The following is an 18,561-nucleotide window of genomic DNA, read 5'->3' on the forward strand; positions in this document are numbered from 1 at the left end:
TCCTCACTGCGAGTAAATATCTCTGGATTACCATGGAAGAGCAGAGGATGTGCTCTGACTGGTGGAAAAATACACTGCATGTCCAGCATTTGAAGGCCCTGATGGGGGGAGGAGGGGGAGGGGGGGGGGAGGAGGGGGAGGGGGGTGGCAAAGAAAACACCAAATCTTAAAAAGGTTATAATTCTGTCATCTGTTCAAACAATCCTGTGTGTGTGCTCCTCCACGGCCCCCTCGCCTACCATAACTTTTCCTCCAGAAAGCGGAGAGCGAGCTACGCAGCACGGCGAGGAAAGAGTGACCGAGCGCCACGAGCCGAGGTGGAAAGCAAAGATCCATTCCCAACCAAACAAGCCGGAGACCGAGAAAGAAGTTATGTTCTCCGCCTGCCTGCTTTCATTTTCTTGAATTCCCCCCTCTGATGATTAGTGGTGTTTGGTTTTGTTAACACACGCGAAATCCATATCCTCCCCCTGTAACCTCCTCCTCCTCCTCCTCCTCCTCCTCCTCCTCCTCTTGTTGTGGAATTCAGTGTCCTAGGAGTCACTCCTGCTGTTCTGTTCTGTGGTGAGTCTGCAGGGTGAAAAACTCTCCACTGAGGAATTCAACAGGAACTGCGCACGAGAAGGAGCTGGCTTCTGCCTCTAACCCAGCGAGCCCTGCAGTGTGAGGCCTCACCTGGCCTCCCTCCTCCTCCTCCTCCCCCCACCTCCTGTCTGAGCCCTGCACCTGTTCTGACTCGTCAGCCAGGTGAGGGGGATCCTACGGCCTTACACTGTTTTTTCAGCTGACCATAGCTGCAGGGCAATTAGGAAGCCAGTCTATTCATTTGACTGGATTGCTGCTTTGCTCTGTATCTACCTCTCTCTCTCTCTCTCTCTCTCCCCCTCTCTCTCTCTAACCCACCTCCCTTCCCTCCCTGCCTACCCCTGCCCCCCTCCCACTCCATCTCCGTCTAGAACAGTCTGAGCCTGCTTGACACTGTGGCTGTGGGTACGTGTGGAGCTGCAGAAACTTCCCTGCAGGAGTAAAAGTGTGGATCACATTGCAAGGACACAGGGGGAAGAAGGGGTGTGAAATACTTCTCCTGGTGGAAAGACGGAGCTGGACGGAGCATTGAGCAGCGGAGGGAGACAAGTAATAACTCCAAACCAAAGGATTCTGCAGTTGGAAGAGCAGCAGGTATGAAAAGCCAGGCTGTGGTTGTGTCTGTGGCTCTGCTGGCCCTGTGCTGCCTGCTGATCCCCAGAGGAGGGGAGAGCGCCGGGGGGATAGCTTCTCTCCGGCAGGCTGAGGGGGAGAGGCGGGCAGGGGATCGGCTGCGAGACGAGTCCCTGGACGACCCAGAAAGTGAGCAGGGACTAGAAGTGGACCCACACCCACTGGACAGCAGCAACAAGCACAAGAGAGACACACAGGAGGCTGCACAGGCAGGTGAGTGGAGAAACTTCTCGTTTTAACCAAAGAATAGACACAAGACGTCAAAGCTGTTCAGGTCTGAGCTCAAAGACGTGGACGAGCAAACGCAGACACAAACACACCAGCGTTTGGTGTCTGACAGCTCCAGCAGGAATGACAAAGTCCAGGTCCTCACCTGTCCCCGCTGTCCTCCACGGCGGGGAGTAAACACCATAGATGGATTTCTTTGGCTCACACCAGACAAGAGAAGAAGACACAGAGTCGAGCATCGTGCAGGCAGATTTTTATGACACCGACCTTTTCCACCTCCTCCTTTTTGCCTGCGTGATTAATGCTGACTGGGGCAGAGACGACGCTCGCAGTAAACCTCTTTTCTGGATCTCTCTTGAAACGTAATACACGTCAGTCCAAACTATGTCCTTCTCACTGATGGGTCCACGCTTTAGTGGCGAGTTGTAACAGAGGTGACGGTGATGTTTTTATTGAGTACTCGGATGGATTTTGAGTCACTGAAGCTCAATTGTGGTTAATAGAACACAACTAATGGAAAGAGAGAGACGTGTTTTCCATGAAAGCTCCTCAGAACTTCAGACAACCTCAGAGGGAAATACTGATGGACCTCAAGCAACCGCTGAAATGCATCTGTCTGGATGTTCCCTGGCAGCGCTGCCTTTGACTTTGCAGGAGAGACATAATTGCATAATTTAAGTTTCACATTGCTCCCAAATGCACAAACATAAATAAGAACTAGAATTACATAAGCTTTGAATTCTACCTCAGCACTCAATAGAAAGCATTTGATTGGTACCGACTAAGATACCTGCCTGAAGCTGAAGCTGAAGCTGAAGAGGGTTCATTTAAATTCAGTTTGACTGGGTTTGAGATTTTAGAAAAACGACTGTAATTTATGCATGAATATTTATTCTATGAGCTTAATTTGACTCTGATCGAAACCTTTTTGCTCTGTTGATTCTCTCTTTGCAGGAGTTTCGGGCAGGGTGAGGAGAGCGCCAGAGGAAGGCAAGAAGAAGAAGAAGGACAAGAAGAAGAACAAAGAGCCAAAGGACCCAAACGCCACCAAAAAGCCCAAAACTGACAAGAAGGGAAAGAAGAAGGACAAGCAGACGACCACGACTCTCCCCCCAACCACAACACGTGAGGACAGAACAGAACAGTCTCCCTCTCTTGGACTTGAATGAATGTTGTTGACCTTGTGTCTGTCTGCTGCCTCTAGCGATCCCGACTGAACCTCCCACCGAGCCTGAGCCCTACACAGACTACTATCCCGACGCCGGTGAGTGACACACACCTGGACACCACACAGACGTCTCATCTATCTCAGAACGTAGTTCTGTTCTCATTACTTCTGAGGCCACGAATAACTACAAAAGGCAAAGCATGAAGGCTTTAAAGGGAAACTCCACCCGTTCCAAACACCAGTCTGTTTACAGGTTTTGGGGAGTACACAGACACATAAACATAAAAACTTTTACTAAGTCTTTTGTGGCTCCAGACGGAGCTGCACATAGTCTGTTAAGTTGACTCAAGTGATGTCACTTGAGTCAGCATCGGGTGAAGACTACAGGTTTGAAAATGAGAAAAGGCGACAAACTGGGGGGGTGGAGTCAGGAGGAAGTGAGCTTACCAGACCTCCTCCTCCTCCTCACCTGATACGTTTTTAAACGTGTTCGGATGCAGAAGAAAGTGAAGGATGAAACAGATAACATTTACTGAGAGGAGTAAAGGACTGAAAACCTGCTTCCATCAACAGCTGCTGCATCATATTTCTGAGTGTGTTGTTTGTTTTTATTTTTCCAGTCTCAGTATTTAAACTTAAGAACCATTAAAATATCTGAGTCGTGACGTCTCAGACTACCTTTCCATCTGTTTCTCTGTCAGACAACGATTACTGGAAACCGGACGATGAAGATGACTACTGGGATGTCGAGCCCACACCGTCCAGGCCTGAGACTGGGATCACAGATCTTCCGTATGACTACTGGAAGCCGGAGGAGGAAGACCCAGCTGCTCCAGTGACAGACGTCTACGATGACTACTGGAAACCAGAGAACGAGCCATCCACTCCAACGCCTGACGCCTACGACGATTACTGGAAACCAGATGAGAAAGAGCCCTACGCTCCTGTGACTGACAACTATGACAGCTACTGGAAAGAGGTGGACCCGACGCCGCCCGGCCCCGAGGTCGATGGGAAGGCTGGGACAGATGACAACGATTACTGGGACGCCACATGTATGTCTGACTCATCTCCTCGCTTTGTTTTCAATCAGGAAACTTGTGGGGTGACAGTTTATCAACACAAATAACACGAGATGAGAGTATAATGACCCCTTTGTTGTTGCAGGGATCGTTAGGACTCATTACAGCGGCAAAGAAAAAAGATTTGAGTGCAGACAGAAGGAGCGTTTGAGCAAAACTGGGCTTTGAAACCTGATTTTGATTGTGAGATTTTGCAGCTAATCAGTGCTGGAAGACCAGATAATGTGTCAAAGCAGCCAAAAAAACAACCTTTGAATGAACTTCAGGGACACTTTACGCTTCAAGCAACCTAAAATTCTTAACTCTGCTGACGTTAAAGTAGTTGCGACTGATGTTACTTTAACGGCCGAACATCAGACGGATCAGATAATCAAACTCTGTAATGTGCTTCAGATTTCTAACGTGTAATTGAAAATACAATTTTCCTGCAAGTTCCTGCATCAGAGGAACATTCATCGACACCCCCCCTTTCATGTAAAGCCGGACAGACAGCCAATACCTGGTACAGACGTCAGCCTCGGCCCACCTGAAGCCAGTCAGGCTGACCCAGTTTGTGCACAGGCTCAGCTGTAGGAAACAGTGTGTCGTGTGGTTCTGCGACACTCCGGACTGGACAGACATGTTCTTATGACGCTGTGTTTCCAGCTTACTGTACAGCACCTCTGCTCCTCCAGCGTTTCCACCGATTCCCTCACACTCTGTCGCTCTCTGACACCAGTACAATCCCTCTGTTTGACCTTTTAAAGTTTTTTATCGTTTTATTTTTCCACCGCTGCAGTTGAGGTGCCAGATAATCTTCCATTCCCTGACGGTAAAGAGGTCAGCCCTGAAATCGAAGTGGAAACAATAACAGGTAACTGCAGACACTCGGACACGTTGGACATCCAATGAACATCCGCCAATCAGCGTCAAATGTCCAATCAGGCAGTTAACAAGTAAGAACTCGCTGAAGTCTTGCGATGCAGACGAAATGTCCACTCCATCTGTGCCTTTAGGCCGCAGAGCATTTCAACACATGGGAATAACATTACAGCGAGTGTGTGAGCTAACCTGCCCTACTTTTCACTCAGGAGTGGGAGGGTTTGCTTGGTTCCACCGAGTCAACAAAAGGTTCCTCCGTTTTGTTGTGGATTAAAAACAAAGGCCCGTCATCCAATCACAACTCTGTTATGATTCCTGTAAATGTAAATTAAAGATTTAACAACTTAATGACACGGTGGGCGTCACAGCGGCATCCAAACAGAGAACAGTTGTTGTGGTGGAATAAATCAGGGCTGTGCGAACCTGTAAAACTGCAGATTAAACCGCGTAATCTCATTAAATCTCATTTGTAGAGTCGTGTCGTCTCTGAGTGACTGAACGAGTCGTCTGTCTCTTTTACAGAGGGGCCCACGACCACTCCTCCCTACGAGGGGACGTGGTATGATGATTACGACGAATACGGAATGAGTATGTGTACACACACACACACACACACACACACACACACACACATACATCCATACACAAATGTTTCATATTAGATTAAGCTGCAGTGAAACTTCCTGCCAACAAAGCAAGCAGCAAAGAGAAAAGGATAAACAGGTCAACAACTTTCCAGACTTGTGACTGATCCACTGTGACCTCTTTACTGTTTATTGTTGCTGCTGCACACGGGGCTGTATTTATAGGCATTTCTGCTCAATTATCCCTGATTTTCTGACTTTCCACAGGGAGGAAAGAGGACGAGACGGACGAGAAATGGATCGAGAAGGAGAGGGAGAGAGGGCGAAAAGAAAGAGAGAGGGAAGAGAGAGGTAAGAAAACCCAGATGTGGACCCTTTCTGTTTTTCTTGCGTAACACCACTCTGCACAGTCATGTCACACTACGTACGATGCCGTACGCAGAGAACACGGCCTGCGACCCCAGTTCAAGAGTACGAACAGATAACAGCTTGAAGGTGTTCACTCCCTCGGATCACATTTCTGTTGTAAGAGAAGGCAGATGTGATTTCCCACCATGCGACATCAGCAGGCCTCTCGCTGTCACTTGCACGGCAGGGACGAGAGTTCATCCCTCCAAAACAAAAAGTGCACACCGAGGGAGAGTTAGCAGGCCGAGGATGCTGTAACGTAGGACTCTAAGTACTCACATCACACTCAGCTCTTGCTCGCCACGTGTCGGCTGCGTGTCGTGGGGTTAGCTGGTGGTTAAGGCGAACCGGGACGATGATATACAACACCGTCAGGACGGGTGTCAATGGGGCACTTCCTGTGTGGACGGTTCACTGCTATCTGGGTTTAAGGTGAGAAGCACTTTTAGCCAACTTTGGGCACAAGATCAGAAGCTCCTGAGTCTTGAAGCACTCATCCGTGACACCGAGGTGCAAATGCAGATGTTGGTTTGGTTGATGAGCGAGCTTACAACATGTTTCACATTCCCACTGTCAAGAAGACTTGTTGCAGCCAAACTACCAGCAATAAACTACAGGACATGAATGTACCGTACAGTTCAGCGTGTTAGGATGTGAGCGATGATAATGATGGACGGGATTCAGCAGCCTTCAGACTCTCTGGGTCGGGATGATCTGAGTTTGATCGACGCACACTTGGACTGGGGTGGAAAAACACAGCATCTGGGTTGTTTTTTCGTCGCCTTCCAGCCTTCCTCCAGGTCCTCTTGGGAGTTTTTGGCATATAAAATTTGCAAAATAATGATGAGTTCCTAGATCATTTCTGGGCAGAGAGAAAGAGGGGAAACATTCGTCCAAGACGGCGCAATTTATTTGGCGGTAAGACTGTTTTTCTGACCTCTGCCAGAGAGAGCGCAGAAGCTGAAGGAGGCCGAGGAGCGGGCCAGGAACAGACCACGTGTCTTCAAAGAGCCGAAGAGTAAGTCCACATCCGCTCAGAGCTGGAAAACATTGCGCAAGCTTTGCTATATGATTAACTTATCATTTGATATTCTGTGTTGTGTACGTGGCAGAGTGTCCTCCCCTGGGGATGGAGTCCCATAAGATCGAGGCAGACCAGCTTTCAGCCTCCTCCATGTCTCAGTACAGCTTTGCTCCTCAGAGGGCGCGCCTCAACATGCAGGTACGCAGCAGTCAGAACAGCACGGCCGTGGCCTGAAAGCTTACATACAGCCATCACTTACATACTGCCAAGCCTTGAAATAAACACCTACCAGAATCATGCTGGAAAATACTGTTATTGCTGAGTCTGTCGCTTCCATTAGGCAGTTTATGGAGAGCAGTATTAAGAGTCTTAGAATCCTTTTGGCAGTTAAGTAATTAAATCAGCTGATAAATCTTCTACATGTTTCCACTGATCAAAAGCTGCTCTGAACAAGTTATCGTGGCATCTGAGATGTATGTGCAGAGGATGAGTTCAATGATAAGCTGGAAGTTAAATGACACAGAGTCAAAGATAAGATAAGATAAGATAAGATAAGATAAGGACCCAGCAGCATGTCTTCTGGCCTCTGTGGTTCCCAGGGCTCAGACGATGAAGACAACATGAGAGGCGGAGCGTGGTGTGCAAACTCAGAGGACAGGATCCACTGGTTTGAGATAGACGCTCGCAGGGAGACGGAGTTCACAGGAGTCATCACACAAGGACGAGACTCCTCGAATGAGTAAGACGCAGAAACACAGAAACACACACACGAGTGCGCTGCCTTCTCCGGTTCCACACTCAACATGTCGCCCATTCACTGTCTGGTTTCAGGAGTGACCACGTGACGTCCTACTTCCTGGCTTTCAGCAATGACAGCAGAGAATGGACCACCATCCACGATGGATACGCCGACTGGGTGAGTTCATCTAAAATGATGCCGCCGCAGCCTCCTCGGCACCACGTGTGACGTCTCCCACCTCCTTCCCCGACTCTGACTCTCCTCTCTCGTGCAGCTGTTCTTTGGAAACAGTGATAAGGACACTCCGGTGATGAACCAGCTGGCAGAGCCCGTGCTGGCCCGCTACATCCGCATCATCCCTCAGAGCTGGAACGGCTCTCTGTGCATGAGGCTGGAGGTGCTGGGCTGCGTCGTTCCCGGTGAGCCTCAAACCCATGAACACACACACATCAGAACACACTCACACACACATCAGAACACACAAAATTAATCATACGTTTTGTCTCACAGATCCAGCTGATGTTCAGTACAGACAAAACGAAGTGACTCCGGTGGATTATTTGGAGTTCAAACATCACAGCTACTCAGAGATGGTCGCAGTGAGTTCAACAGGAAACCCTCAGTTATTTTCCCAAAGATTAAAAGTGAATAATTCACCAGGAAGAATCAAACACTGAACCAGGAGGCAACATGACCTTTCCACACCAACACAACACTCATCATCCACCATTTGCACAACTTTTGCGAGCACTGTCTTTCTCGACAGCGCAGATAAATGAGACTATTGTTAAATCGATACGCTGTTTCAAGATTCAAGATTCAAGATTGCTTTTATTGTCATTGAGCATAGCCATGTCAATGAAATTTTTGTTGCAACCCCCATGTTTGGCTGCTGTGACACAACTAATGTGTAAATACATCGACTTACAGTGCATCCTTCTTCTCATGTGCTCAGCTTATGAAGTCAGTGAATGACGAGTGTCCAAACATCACCAGCATCTACAGCCTGGGCCGCAGCACCAAGGGACTGGACATCATGGCCATGGTGATCTCTGGCAACCCCACCGAGCACGAAATAGGTGCGTTCACATGATCATGAAACAGGCAGAGGGGTGTGTTTTCTTAACAGTTAAGTATCTTACACTGCAAATCAAAATCAAATCCTAAAAGCGTGTTTTCATTCCAGGTAAATTCTAAACCAGCAGTTTTCTCTCAAACATTCCCAAAGTCTGAAATGCCGATTGGCTGAAATTAAACCCGGAGGCCTGCTGGCTCTCGGTGGCACCAGCCATGATTCCTGTAAATCTTACTAAACACCAGGTGGGAGTCAGCAGATTATGGTTAAGGGACAAATAACTACAGTCCTGTCCTGTCGTCTTCTTAGGTGAGCCCGAGTTTCGCTTCACGGCTGGTCTGCACGGAAACGAGGCTCTGGGTCGGGAGATGATCCTGCTTCTCATGCAGTACCTGTGCAAAGAGTACAAAGACAGAAACCCCAGAGCCCAGCGGCTGGTGGAGGGAATACGCATCCACCTGGTGCCCTCGCTCAACCCCGACGGACACGTGGAAGCTTTTGAAGCGGTCAGTCGTTATGATCATCAAAAATCACATGCTGCTACTTAACTTTCAAACACAAAAAAAGAGAAAAACCAACAGGAAATGCCAGTGAATCATGCGGGTTTGGTGGTCTGGGTGACTCGGCTCCATGTGTAGCTTATTCAAATCCTCCCCCGCAGGGATCAGAGCTGAGTGGATGGACCACCGGACACTTCACCGAGGACGGCTTTGACATCTTCCAGAACTTCCCGGACCTGAACAGCATCCTGTGGGATGCTGAAGATAAGGGCATGGTTCCCAAACTCACCCCCAATCACCACGTACCCATCCCAGATAACTTCGAGACCAACAGCTCGGTAAGGAGGAGGGAACTGTTGAGTCTTACAACAGATGGTGAGGACAGAAGAACTCCGCCTGTAGTTACTGGTGGTGACAGCAAATGCAGATTAACACTACAGGCTTTATGCTGCACACGGCATGAGTCTGCAGGACAGTGAAAAAGAAAGAGGAGAGGAGTTCAAAGGGGGGTTGTAGTCGAGTCAGCAAATAAAAATGAGGGCATACTGTTTACACAGGTTTTCTCTCCACTGTTTGTGTGATCCTCATCTTCCTGTTTTTGTTCCAGATTGCTGTGGAGACCAGGGCCATAATCACCTGGATGAAAAGCCATCCATTTGTGTTGGGTGCAAACTTCCAGGGCGGGGAGACAATTGTGGCCTATCCTTATGACAGCTTACGCCTCAACAAGCCCGCCGAGAGCCAGAAACCTCACAGTCGCAAGAAGAGACAGTATGACTTGTTCTCTCCTTTCACTGCTGTGTTCTGTCGTCGTTTCCCCGCTTCACGCTCACATCACTGAACTCTCACCTTCCTCCTCTCTCCTGCCAAACTCTCAACGAACCGCTCACACTTACAATCGTGTTAAATTAAATAATTTCTCTCAGGTATGAAGAAGAAGGCTTTGACGTGACCGAGTGGGGAAGGGGCTACCATGAGGAGCCAGAGGAAGACTGGAGAGGAAGGGGATACGCAGAGCCGGAGGAGGAGTGGAGGGGCCAAGGCTACGACCACGGCTACGACCATGGGTACGACCACGGCTACGACCAAGGTCACAACCAAGGTTACGACCACGGTCACCACCCAGGTTACGACCACGGTCACCACCAAAGTTACGACCACGGTCACCACCAAGGTTACGACCACGGTCACCATCAAGGTTACGATCGCAGAGAGGAGGAGGAGGATGACAGAGGAAGAAGCGCCGGCTACCAGTACTCTGAGCCTGAGGATGAGCCTCGGGTGATTGCAGACGAGTCCCTCTTCAGGTGGCTGGCCGTCTCCTACGCCTCCACACACCTGACCATGACACACAACTACCGCGGCTCCTGCCACGGAGACGCTCCCACAGGGGGGCACGGCATCGTCAACCGGGCCAAATGGAAGCCAATCACAGGGAGTAAGTAGAGGCCACGGGTTTGCTCTAGGCTTGCTGGTCTTTAAACTTTCTGCATGTATTTATAACACACCCTGGTGGACAGTTTAAGCAGTGCAGGCTCTGAGCTTACTGTGTGTTCACCCCTCTGTAGGCATGAATGACTTCAGCTACCTGCACACCAACTCTTTCGAGTTATCCATATTCCTGGGCTGTGATAAGTTCCCTCATCAGGGCGAGTTGGCGCACGAGTGGGAGAAGAATAAAGAAGCAATGCTCATCTTCATGGAGCAGGTCAGTCACTCACACTCGCAGAAGAACATCGAGCTGAACATTGTGAAGAAATTAAAAGCACTAACAAACTTTTTTTAAGAGCAGCACTTCCTGTTGTAACTGTAGTAACATTTGGCCACTGTGAGAGGACCAATAAGACAACCTGAGAAAATCAATTTACCAATCAATCCCTTTCATATGATGGAAATGTCATGTCAGTCGCTCGACCACTTTGGTCCAGACTGAAATCTGTGAAATCAGACTAAAACATCTCATCTATTAAATGCATTCTTATTACGTTTTGTGAGGACATTCATGGACGAATCCCTCTGATGATCTCACAACTACTGAAATATCTCAACAACTACTGGAAGGATTGCTCAATCATGGCAACAACTTGCAACTAGTTTTGTGGCCCCCGCCCTTGAACTACCCCCCCTGTCTAGGTGCATCGTGGCATCAGGGGCATTGTGAAGGACCAGCAGGGGAACGCCATTGGAAACGCCACCGTGTCTGTGGAGGGGATAAACCACGATGTCACTACAGGTCTGCTGAAACCTTCCTCTCTTCCCTTCTTGAGTCTCACGAAACACATCACAGCGTCCTCTGTGCCTGAACCTAAACATCTGTCCACTCTTTGTCATTGCAGCACCAACAGGAGACTACTGGCGGCTGCTTAACCCGGGCGAGTACCGCGTCACGGCTCGAGCTGAGGGCTTCTCCCCGATGACCAAACTCTGCGTGGTGGGATACCAATCAGGAGCAACTGCCTGCAGCTTCAACCTGGCCAAGTCCAACTGGGACCGCATTAAACAGGTACGGCACTGCCACCCTGAACGCACCACACCCACAACACGTGTCAAGCGAGCACTTAATGAAGTGTCTTCCTTCGTCTCCCTCCAGATCATGGCCCTCCATGGCAACAAGCCAATTCGACTCAGCTATGCCAACACCAGATCACAGTACCCGGCAGTCGTTAGCAGCAGCAGGCGTGTGGTTGACAGCAACAACGGGTATTCAGGAATCAGCGCTGAAAGGCAGAGGAGGCTCAGGATAGCTCGCATCCGTCGCCTTCGGCAACAGAGATTAATGAGGTTAAGATCAACGACGACGACGACGACAACAACAACGACATTACCTCCGACAACAACCACGATTCCCACAACGCCAGAGGCCACCACATCCTGGTATGACTCGTGGCTCATAGGGGAGGGACAGTCCTCGACGCCCGGCGGCTTCACAGACTCCATCCTGGATTATAACTACGAGTACAAGATTGATGACTATTAAACTAAACAGAGTAAACACGCGGCCATCCTCTCCTACTTGTGGTTCTCATTGCCATGTTGTACTTTGAGCAGGTTGATAAAGAATCAAGAATCCTGTCTTTGTGCACAAGCAATGGCAATGTACAGAACATTAACTATATTAATTGTATAAAGATAACATATCTATCACTTAAAATGCCTCTTCAGAGAAACTCACCGTTAATCATAATTCAGTGTCACAGCTGCATTTTCTGACTTGTTCAGTCTTTATGATGCTGTTTGCTTTATGAGAAGATGTTTATTGCGGATCCACATTAACCAAAGTCAAGACTTTTCTTTTTTTACTTCACCAGAGTTTAATTATTTACAGTCTTCATAAAGCAGAAATGTTTTTTTACAGTATGAAAAGTCACTTAAGGTTTAAAAAGCAGTTGTTCAAAGTTGGTAACAGAGAGTCAGAGGAGGCAAAGAGTCTTCTGTCATGTTTCCTCAGACGCAGTTTGGGTAGAAGAGTTATTTTTCAAATAAACGCTTGTTAATACACAAAGCTTGTCTTCTCTTTTTATAGCATCTTTGCTAACACTGATTTCTGGTTAACAGCAATCCACTGACCTCATGATACTGGACAGCATCAGTGCAGCAAGCGCTGTGAGTCTTGGCCCAGTTGATTAGTCAGAGGTCGGGAGACATGAGCCTGAATATGCATCAATAGTGTCTGAGAAGAGTCATCGTGTTGTGTGTGGAAATGGACCCTCAGTGACTGACGTTCATCTCACTTTCGTCATCGTCGTCAGCGGAGAAGGCCGAGAAGCTGACTGGCTCGCACTCAAGAGTACGTAAATTGACGAGGCAGGCGGTTTGAGTGCTGCTGAACTCTGGAACAGTAACCAAAAGGACTTCCTGGCCATCAGGACCTGGCAGGAAGAGAGGAAGAAGAAATATTGTGGCACATTAGTAAGGAGGAAAAGAGACAAAAGTAATCTTAATATTCTGGTCATCCATAAATTGCTTAAGTTACAGTTTAACAAAACGGGGTGTGCTCTAAATTTTCTCGGCTTGGCTACGACAGAGTTTGAAAGCTTCAAATGTAAAAAACATTCGACGCAGCTCGAGTGATCAACAAGTTTCTTCTGTGCACATGCAAACGTCACACACTGACCTCGGATGAGTTTGGACTCAAAGGTTGGAGCGTTGCCACTGAAGTAAACATGGGGACACTCTCCCAGGATGAACGGGTCTTTTTGGTAAAACGGGTAACAACCTGGCACAAGACGCAGAAAACATCATGAATAACTTGAACAGGAGGTTTGTGCGTTTCTCTGTATCAGCTTGTCTGACTAACCGAGGGTATCCGGGGCCGTAGGGGCCAGGTGTCGCAATCGTAGCGTCTCCTCCAGTATTTCCAGGTGGCTGTCCATGCTGCTGTACTTCTGAATATCACTGACATTCTGGCCTGACGTGCCCAGGAACCTTCACAGAAACACACCAACACTTTAACATCTGCACACTTGGGATTTAAGGATATATGCTAAATGGAAGCTAAGTGAGTGTGTGTGTGGTGTTTCTTACTTCACTCCATCTATGTCAGCCAGGTATGGATTGGAGGCCAGCTGTAGTGTGGGGTACACTGAGGACAAGGGAAACATACAGCGGTGGAGAGGCTGCTGTGGCAGGGTGTAGTTGGTGGGGTCGTACTGGCCCGGCATGACATCCACTGGAAGCGAGGCCTGTGAGGCAGCCACACAGCAACACTCACATCTTAATTATCATGTTTAAATTTCATAGTGTCTCATCTTTGGTCATATATTGCACAAAATAAGATGAAAAAATACATATTGCAGAGAAAGTAGACTCACCACCAGCTGAAGCAGCAGCTCATCCAGCAGACGAACTGCCTCCACGCTGCCAGCCTGAGTCTTCTTGGTGAGGTACTTGGGCTTGACACACAGAGAGGATGAAACATATTTCAGTCTCTTTAAGTTGACGCTTGTTCATTTTCTCAAAAGAGGAAAAGTAATAGGGGTTATATCTAAACACACGTGTGTCGAGGTTGGACCAGTTCCAGCTACCTTCGATGATGCGTCCTTGTCCTGGGTGCTTTGGCTCAGGAGGTTTCCAGCCAGTAGGACCCTGGAAATGGTCGCTGCTCCGCTCTGCTCACCCTGGTCACCAAGCTGACCCGTCACCATGTCAACTAGCAACTGTAGACCCAGCATGCTGTCAGCGTGACTACTGCCGAGACCAAGTCCTGAGGCCAGGAGCACAAACCTGGATGATGACAGACAATGGAGAATATTACCACAGAAGGCTGGGATTTAAGCCATGTATGCGTGTATGTGTGCGCGTGTGCTTACCTGTCAGAGCTGAGTGCAGGTCTTGGTGTCTGCAGAGGAAGGTCAGCCAGGCAAAAGTCCTCAACTGTGAACTTGCCATCATTCCTCTCGGCTCCATAGATTGCAATAACACTACCTGAAGGAGAAGAGATGCCATGACGCACAACAGACATGATCACAGCTGTATTAGAGCGATGCAACACTGAGATCCTTCAGAGTGTCATTGACCGCGAGTAAAATCCTGACCTGTGACACACTTGTCTCTGTCGACTTTGCCCTCCAGTTTGATCCTCTGCAGCTCGTCCTCCAGAATCAGCTCATCTGTCTCACTGATGTATTTGGCTCGGGCAGGCTGGGGCAGCAGGTTGTGCTGAGGAGGAGCAGAAACAAGAGACGTGACACACGTCAAATGACAGCAGCTGATTTCATTGTCTCTGAGATGAAGGGGGTCAGTCGCTGAATTTAGCGTGACTGCAAACCTCATCGCTGATCTCCTTCAGAATAGATGGCTGCAAATCCATACGCTTAAACAAGGTTCCCACGATGCAACACTGCTCCCCTGTCTGAAGATCACACAGCTTCCTGATGACTACATCTGATCCTGATAGAGACAGAAAAAGACACAGATTAGAAAACACATGGAAACATGATTCAGACCCTCAGATGAATGTAAAACAATGTGTTCATCTTACCCCACTTCAGCTGGGCTCTCTCTGACAGCAAGGGCCTCATCTCCATGAGTCGTGCTGCGTAAATATGAGCATACTGCCGACCGAAGCTCCTCTCCCCGACTCTGAAGCTCTCGGAGCAGGGACTGTAGGCCAGCGACATCCTCTCAAACACCGGGCCCTGGTCCTCGGAGGCAGGGCGGCAGAGCAGAGAGGAGCCCTGCTTCTGGGCGCTCAGGTCGGAGAACATGGCTGTCCTGAGGCAGAGGCAGGGGTGAGTTCAGTAGAAACGGATCTACTTTGTTATACATACACTGGATGAGCTCCGCGGACGTTTATAAAGTGGTATTATTAACAGGCTAGCAAGTCAAGAGTTTTAGCCTAACTTAGCGTTAATGACAGCTAGCAGTACTACCTGGGCTCTTACAAACATGTCGACTTTTTGAGAATATCGCTAATATAACAGATTTAACGACCTCACCTTTGAAGAGGGAAAAGTCGAGCTTCGGCTGCTACCCTTCTCAAATCCTGTATTAAGATGTGTTTTCAGATATCTCTGATTTTGCTCCTTGACATGGAGCAAAACAAACGATTCCCGCGAAATCACCCGCTCAACATCACATTTTTTCAAGGCGAACGCGTATTCTCGCGAGAAAATGTGAACAGTGCAAGGAAAAAATATCAGAGTAATGCACAAAAAAAACTAACGTATCATAAAACTTAACTATGACCTACACAATCTTTAGAAGACGTGTAGGGGGTAACAACCATACGACACAAGATTTTACAAAAGCCGAGACCGCTCTAACTTTATTCTTCTCGCACCGTCGCACAAAAATGACGTCATGAGTTTACACACAAGTCGCATGGAATGAGGTCACAATAACGTCGCGGTAGCACGCAGACTCGCCATTTTCCCAGCTCTTTGTGCGCCACTGTCTGCTCAGCTTTCGTCTCTTTATCGGGCGATTCGTCGACTCGGGTTTTAATTCTGTTCCGACAAAATGCAAGGAAACAGAGGCCCCCAGCAGAACCATGGCCCCAACCGCCCGGGAGACCAGAAGAAACCCGGAGGAACAAACACCAACGGCCAGCAGCCCGAGCCCAGCGAACAGACCAATCCGAACGAGGCCTTAACTCTGGACCTGCAGAGCTTCAGGAAACCCGGGGAGAAAACCTTCACCCAGCGCAGCAGGCTGTTTGTAGGAAACCTACCGACCGGAGTTACCGAGGACGACCTGGAGAAGCTGTTCGCCAAGTACGGCAAGGCCAGTGAGATCTTCATCAACAAGGAAAGAGGCTTCGGCTTCATCCGCCTGGAGACCAGGATCATAGCAGAGATTGCCAGAGCCGAGCTGGATGATACCCCGTTCAGAGGCAGGCCCATACGTGTGAGGTTTGCAACACACGGTGCTGCTTTAACTGTGAAAAATTTGCCAGAGTTTGTGTCCAACGAGCTGCTGGAGGAGGCCTTCGCCGTGTTTGGTCAGATAGAGAGAGCTGTGGTCATAGTGGATGACCGAGGGAGGCCCACGGGGAAGGGGATAGTGGAGTACACCTCAAAGCCGGCTGCAAGAAAGGCTTTGGATAAGTGCAGTGATGGTGCCTATCTTCTCACAGCTTTTCCTCGACCTATCACAGTGGAACCTATGGAACAGTTTGATGAAGAGGAGGGACTGTCAGAAAAGCTCATAAACAAAAACCAGCAATATCACAAAGAGCGCGAGCAGCCACCACGATTCGCTCAGCCGGGCTCCTTCGAGTACGAGTACGCCATGCGCTGGAAGGCCCTGATGGAGATGGAGAAGCAGCAGTACGAAATGGTGGACCGCAACATGAAGGAGGCCCAGGAGAAGCTGGAGGCGGAGATGGAGGCAGCCAGACACGAGCATCAGGTGATGCTGATGAGGCAGGACCTGCTGAGGCGACAGGAGGAGCTGCGGAGGATGGAGGAGCTGCACAGTCAGGAGGTGCAGAAGAGGAAACAGGCAGAGCTCCGGCAGGAGGAGGAACGCCGCAGGAGAGAGGAGGAGATGAGGATGCGCAACGAGGAGATGATGAAGAGGCAGCAGGAGGGCTTCAGGGGCAACTTCTCTGAAAACAGGGAGCAAGACATGAGGATGCATATGGGCAGTCACGGGATGCCCATGAACAGAAACTCGCTGGGCGGCAATTCGGGTCCTGCCGGAGCGCCCGGCATGGCCGCCGAGAACGCCCCAATGATGCCGGGGTCAGGAAACAACAACATGCCGGGAGGCGGCCAGGGCGGCTTCCCCAGGGGCCTGCCCGGGCCCGGGGACTATGGACCTAACAAGCAGCGCAGATTTTGAGTCATGTCTATTTTCCCCTTTTCATACTCACTGTATTTTAAAGTCCAGGTAGTGAGTGTTACTTTTTAAACTCTGACAACAGTTGCATGTTTTGTTTTGTTTTTTTTACTTTTTATTTGTACTTTTTGAGTTATATTTTAGTACTAAAATGTCCTAACTCTCCAAATGAGCCATGTGTTGTCCCTTTTTTTTTCACCTTAATGTATTTTTCATAGGGATAGAAAATGTTTTTGTCCTGGATATGTTGACTTTTCTGGAATAAATTCAAGATTCCCTAAGATTTCTGTTTGACATTGAAGGTTTCTCAGCGTGTCTCAGAGCAGCCAGACGTGTCACAGCTCAGCATGTTCAGGTTTTATTCACAGATCTGCGAGACACCTTTAATCTACATGGTGTTGCCTTGGCGGCCTCGCTCTGGTTCCTGGTTCACCGTCTAATCACTGCTGTCAGAGTATTGATTTATGGAACGCGGTGGCACTGATGAATCAATGACCTGACACACATAATGCACCAACATAATGTCCAAAACAAAGAGCAGTTCAAACTGGACCTGCAGCTCAGAGATAACTGCTCGGCCTGATTAGAGAAAGAATTGAGGTCATGTTGGGGATTATTGCTGTCGACGCCTGCTGATGTGAAATCCTAAATTAAACTTTCTGATTGCGTAATTATTGATTTTATTAGGTGCGGCTGTGTTTTCCCTGCTCATGGAGCTCAGTGGGTCTCTTTCATAACATTTCCTAGCAGGGAGAGCACAGGTGGAATAATGGCTCCAGCACATACGTGTGCTGCTGGTGTGGCCTACTGAGACGCCATAACTGCTCCTATAAATTATACCTGTGCTTTCACTGCCATGGCAGCATGAGGCGTTTTTTATTAACCACTGACTCCCTGGGTGAGGCACCACCTGGCTGGACATCTTCTGAGTCACTGTCCAGTGGGAGACGGTGAGTGAAGCACAGTCTGAGGTGACACTGACGGCTGTGTTAGTCACTAACGAGATGAAGGGAGGAGGGCTCTGTTTTAAATCAGCAGGAAGTGACAGGAAGCTGGTCTCATTCAGTTTTTTTTAAGTTCTGCTTAATAGACAGGAGGCATCAGGTGGTGCCAGATGCCAGTTTCAGCTCTGAATTGCTAAATTTGCTCAAAGTTTAAAGGTCAGAGGTCATTGATCTCAGCAGCAGAAAACAGGAGTATTAAAAGTTCAGTGCTGATCTGAGTGCTGCTTCCAGCTGTGTGTAACGCACACCACGCTCTGCTGTTCGACTTTCATGAAGAAATCCCTCAGATGAAACCCAAACAGAGACGCCATGCAGAGAAAGTCTGGTTTGTCAACAAGGGCTGTGTTGATGGAAGCGGACTGAAACTGTTCAGGCTTGCAAAATAAC

General features: G+C 48.8%; 3 protein-coding genes across 5 annotated transcripts; 2 read left to right on the forward strand and 1 right to left on the reverse strand.

Moving 5' to 3' along the window:
* Positions 1-256: 256 nt before the first annotated feature.
* aebp1b (AE binding protein 1b) lies at positions 257-12,210 on the forward strand. Of its 2 annotated transcripts, none has more exons than XM_076730627.1 (23): positions 257-747; positions 962-1,431; positions 2,401-2,571; positions 2,651-2,710; positions 3,316-3,669; positions 4,475-4,549; positions 5,080-5,145; positions 5,409-5,492; positions 6,496-6,567; positions 6,662-6,771; positions 7,173-7,312; positions 7,405-7,489; positions 7,587-7,731; positions 7,823-7,911; positions 8,268-8,391; positions 8,697-8,893; positions 9,049-9,225; positions 9,495-9,658; positions 9,814-10,325; positions 10,456-10,595; positions 11,021-11,120; positions 11,224-11,390; positions 11,478-12,210. In XM_076730627.1, the coding sequence occupies exons 2-23, from the start codon at positions 1,182-1,184 to the stop codon at positions 11,862-11,864; spliced, it is 3,669 nt and encodes a 1,222-aa protein (XP_076586742.1). In that variant the 5' UTR covers positions 257-747; positions 962-1,181; the 3' UTR covers positions 11,865-12,210. The 2 variants fall into 2 exon arrangements, with proteins under 2 accessions (XP_076586742.1, XP_076586743.1); XM_076730628.1 differs by having other exon boundaries at positions 343-747; positions 957-1,431.
* Positions 12,211-12,372: 162 nt separating this feature from the next.
* On the reverse strand, positions 12,373-15,685 carry pold2 (polymerase (DNA directed), delta 2, regulatory subunit). 2 transcript variants are annotated; one of them, XM_076730630.1, is made up of 11 exons: positions 15,325-15,685; positions 14,868-15,100; positions 14,655-14,776; positions 14,422-14,545; positions 14,197-14,311; positions 13,912-14,110; positions 13,699-13,779; positions 13,412-13,569; positions 13,185-13,312; positions 13,002-13,103; positions 12,373-12,756 (listed from the first exon to the last, which is right to left on the reverse strand). In XM_076730630.1, exons 2-11 carry the CDS (start codon positions 15,091-15,093, stop codon positions 12,596-12,598), a joined length of 1,416 nt encoding a protein of 471 aa, XP_076586745.1. In that variant the 5' UTR covers positions 15,094-15,100; positions 15,325-15,685; the 3' UTR covers positions 12,373-12,595. The 2 variants fall into 2 exon arrangements, with proteins under 2 accessions (XP_076586745.1, XP_076586746.1); XM_076730631.1 differs by having other exon boundaries at positions 14,868-15,095; positions 15,325-15,606.
* A 44-nt stretch (positions 15,686-15,729) lies between these two features.
* LOC143320743 (non-POU domain-containing octamer-binding protein-like) lies at positions 15,730-17,453 on the forward strand. Its single transcript, XM_076730632.1, has one exon. It carries the CDS (start codon positions 15,848-15,850, stop codon positions 17,171-17,173), a length of 1,326 nt encoding a protein of 441 aa, XP_076586747.1. The 5' UTR covers positions 15,730-15,847; the 3' UTR covers positions 17,174-17,453.
* Positions 17,454-18,561: the final 1,108 nt, after the last annotated feature.

The sequence above is a fragment of the Chaetodon auriga genome, chromosome 5 (assembly GCF_051107435.1).
Source record: "Chaetodon auriga isolate fChaAug3 chromosome 5, fChaAug3.hap1, whole genome shotgun sequence".
NCBI lineage: Eukaryota > Metazoa > Chordata > Actinopteri > Chaetodontiformes > Chaetodontidae > Chaetodon > Chaetodon auriga.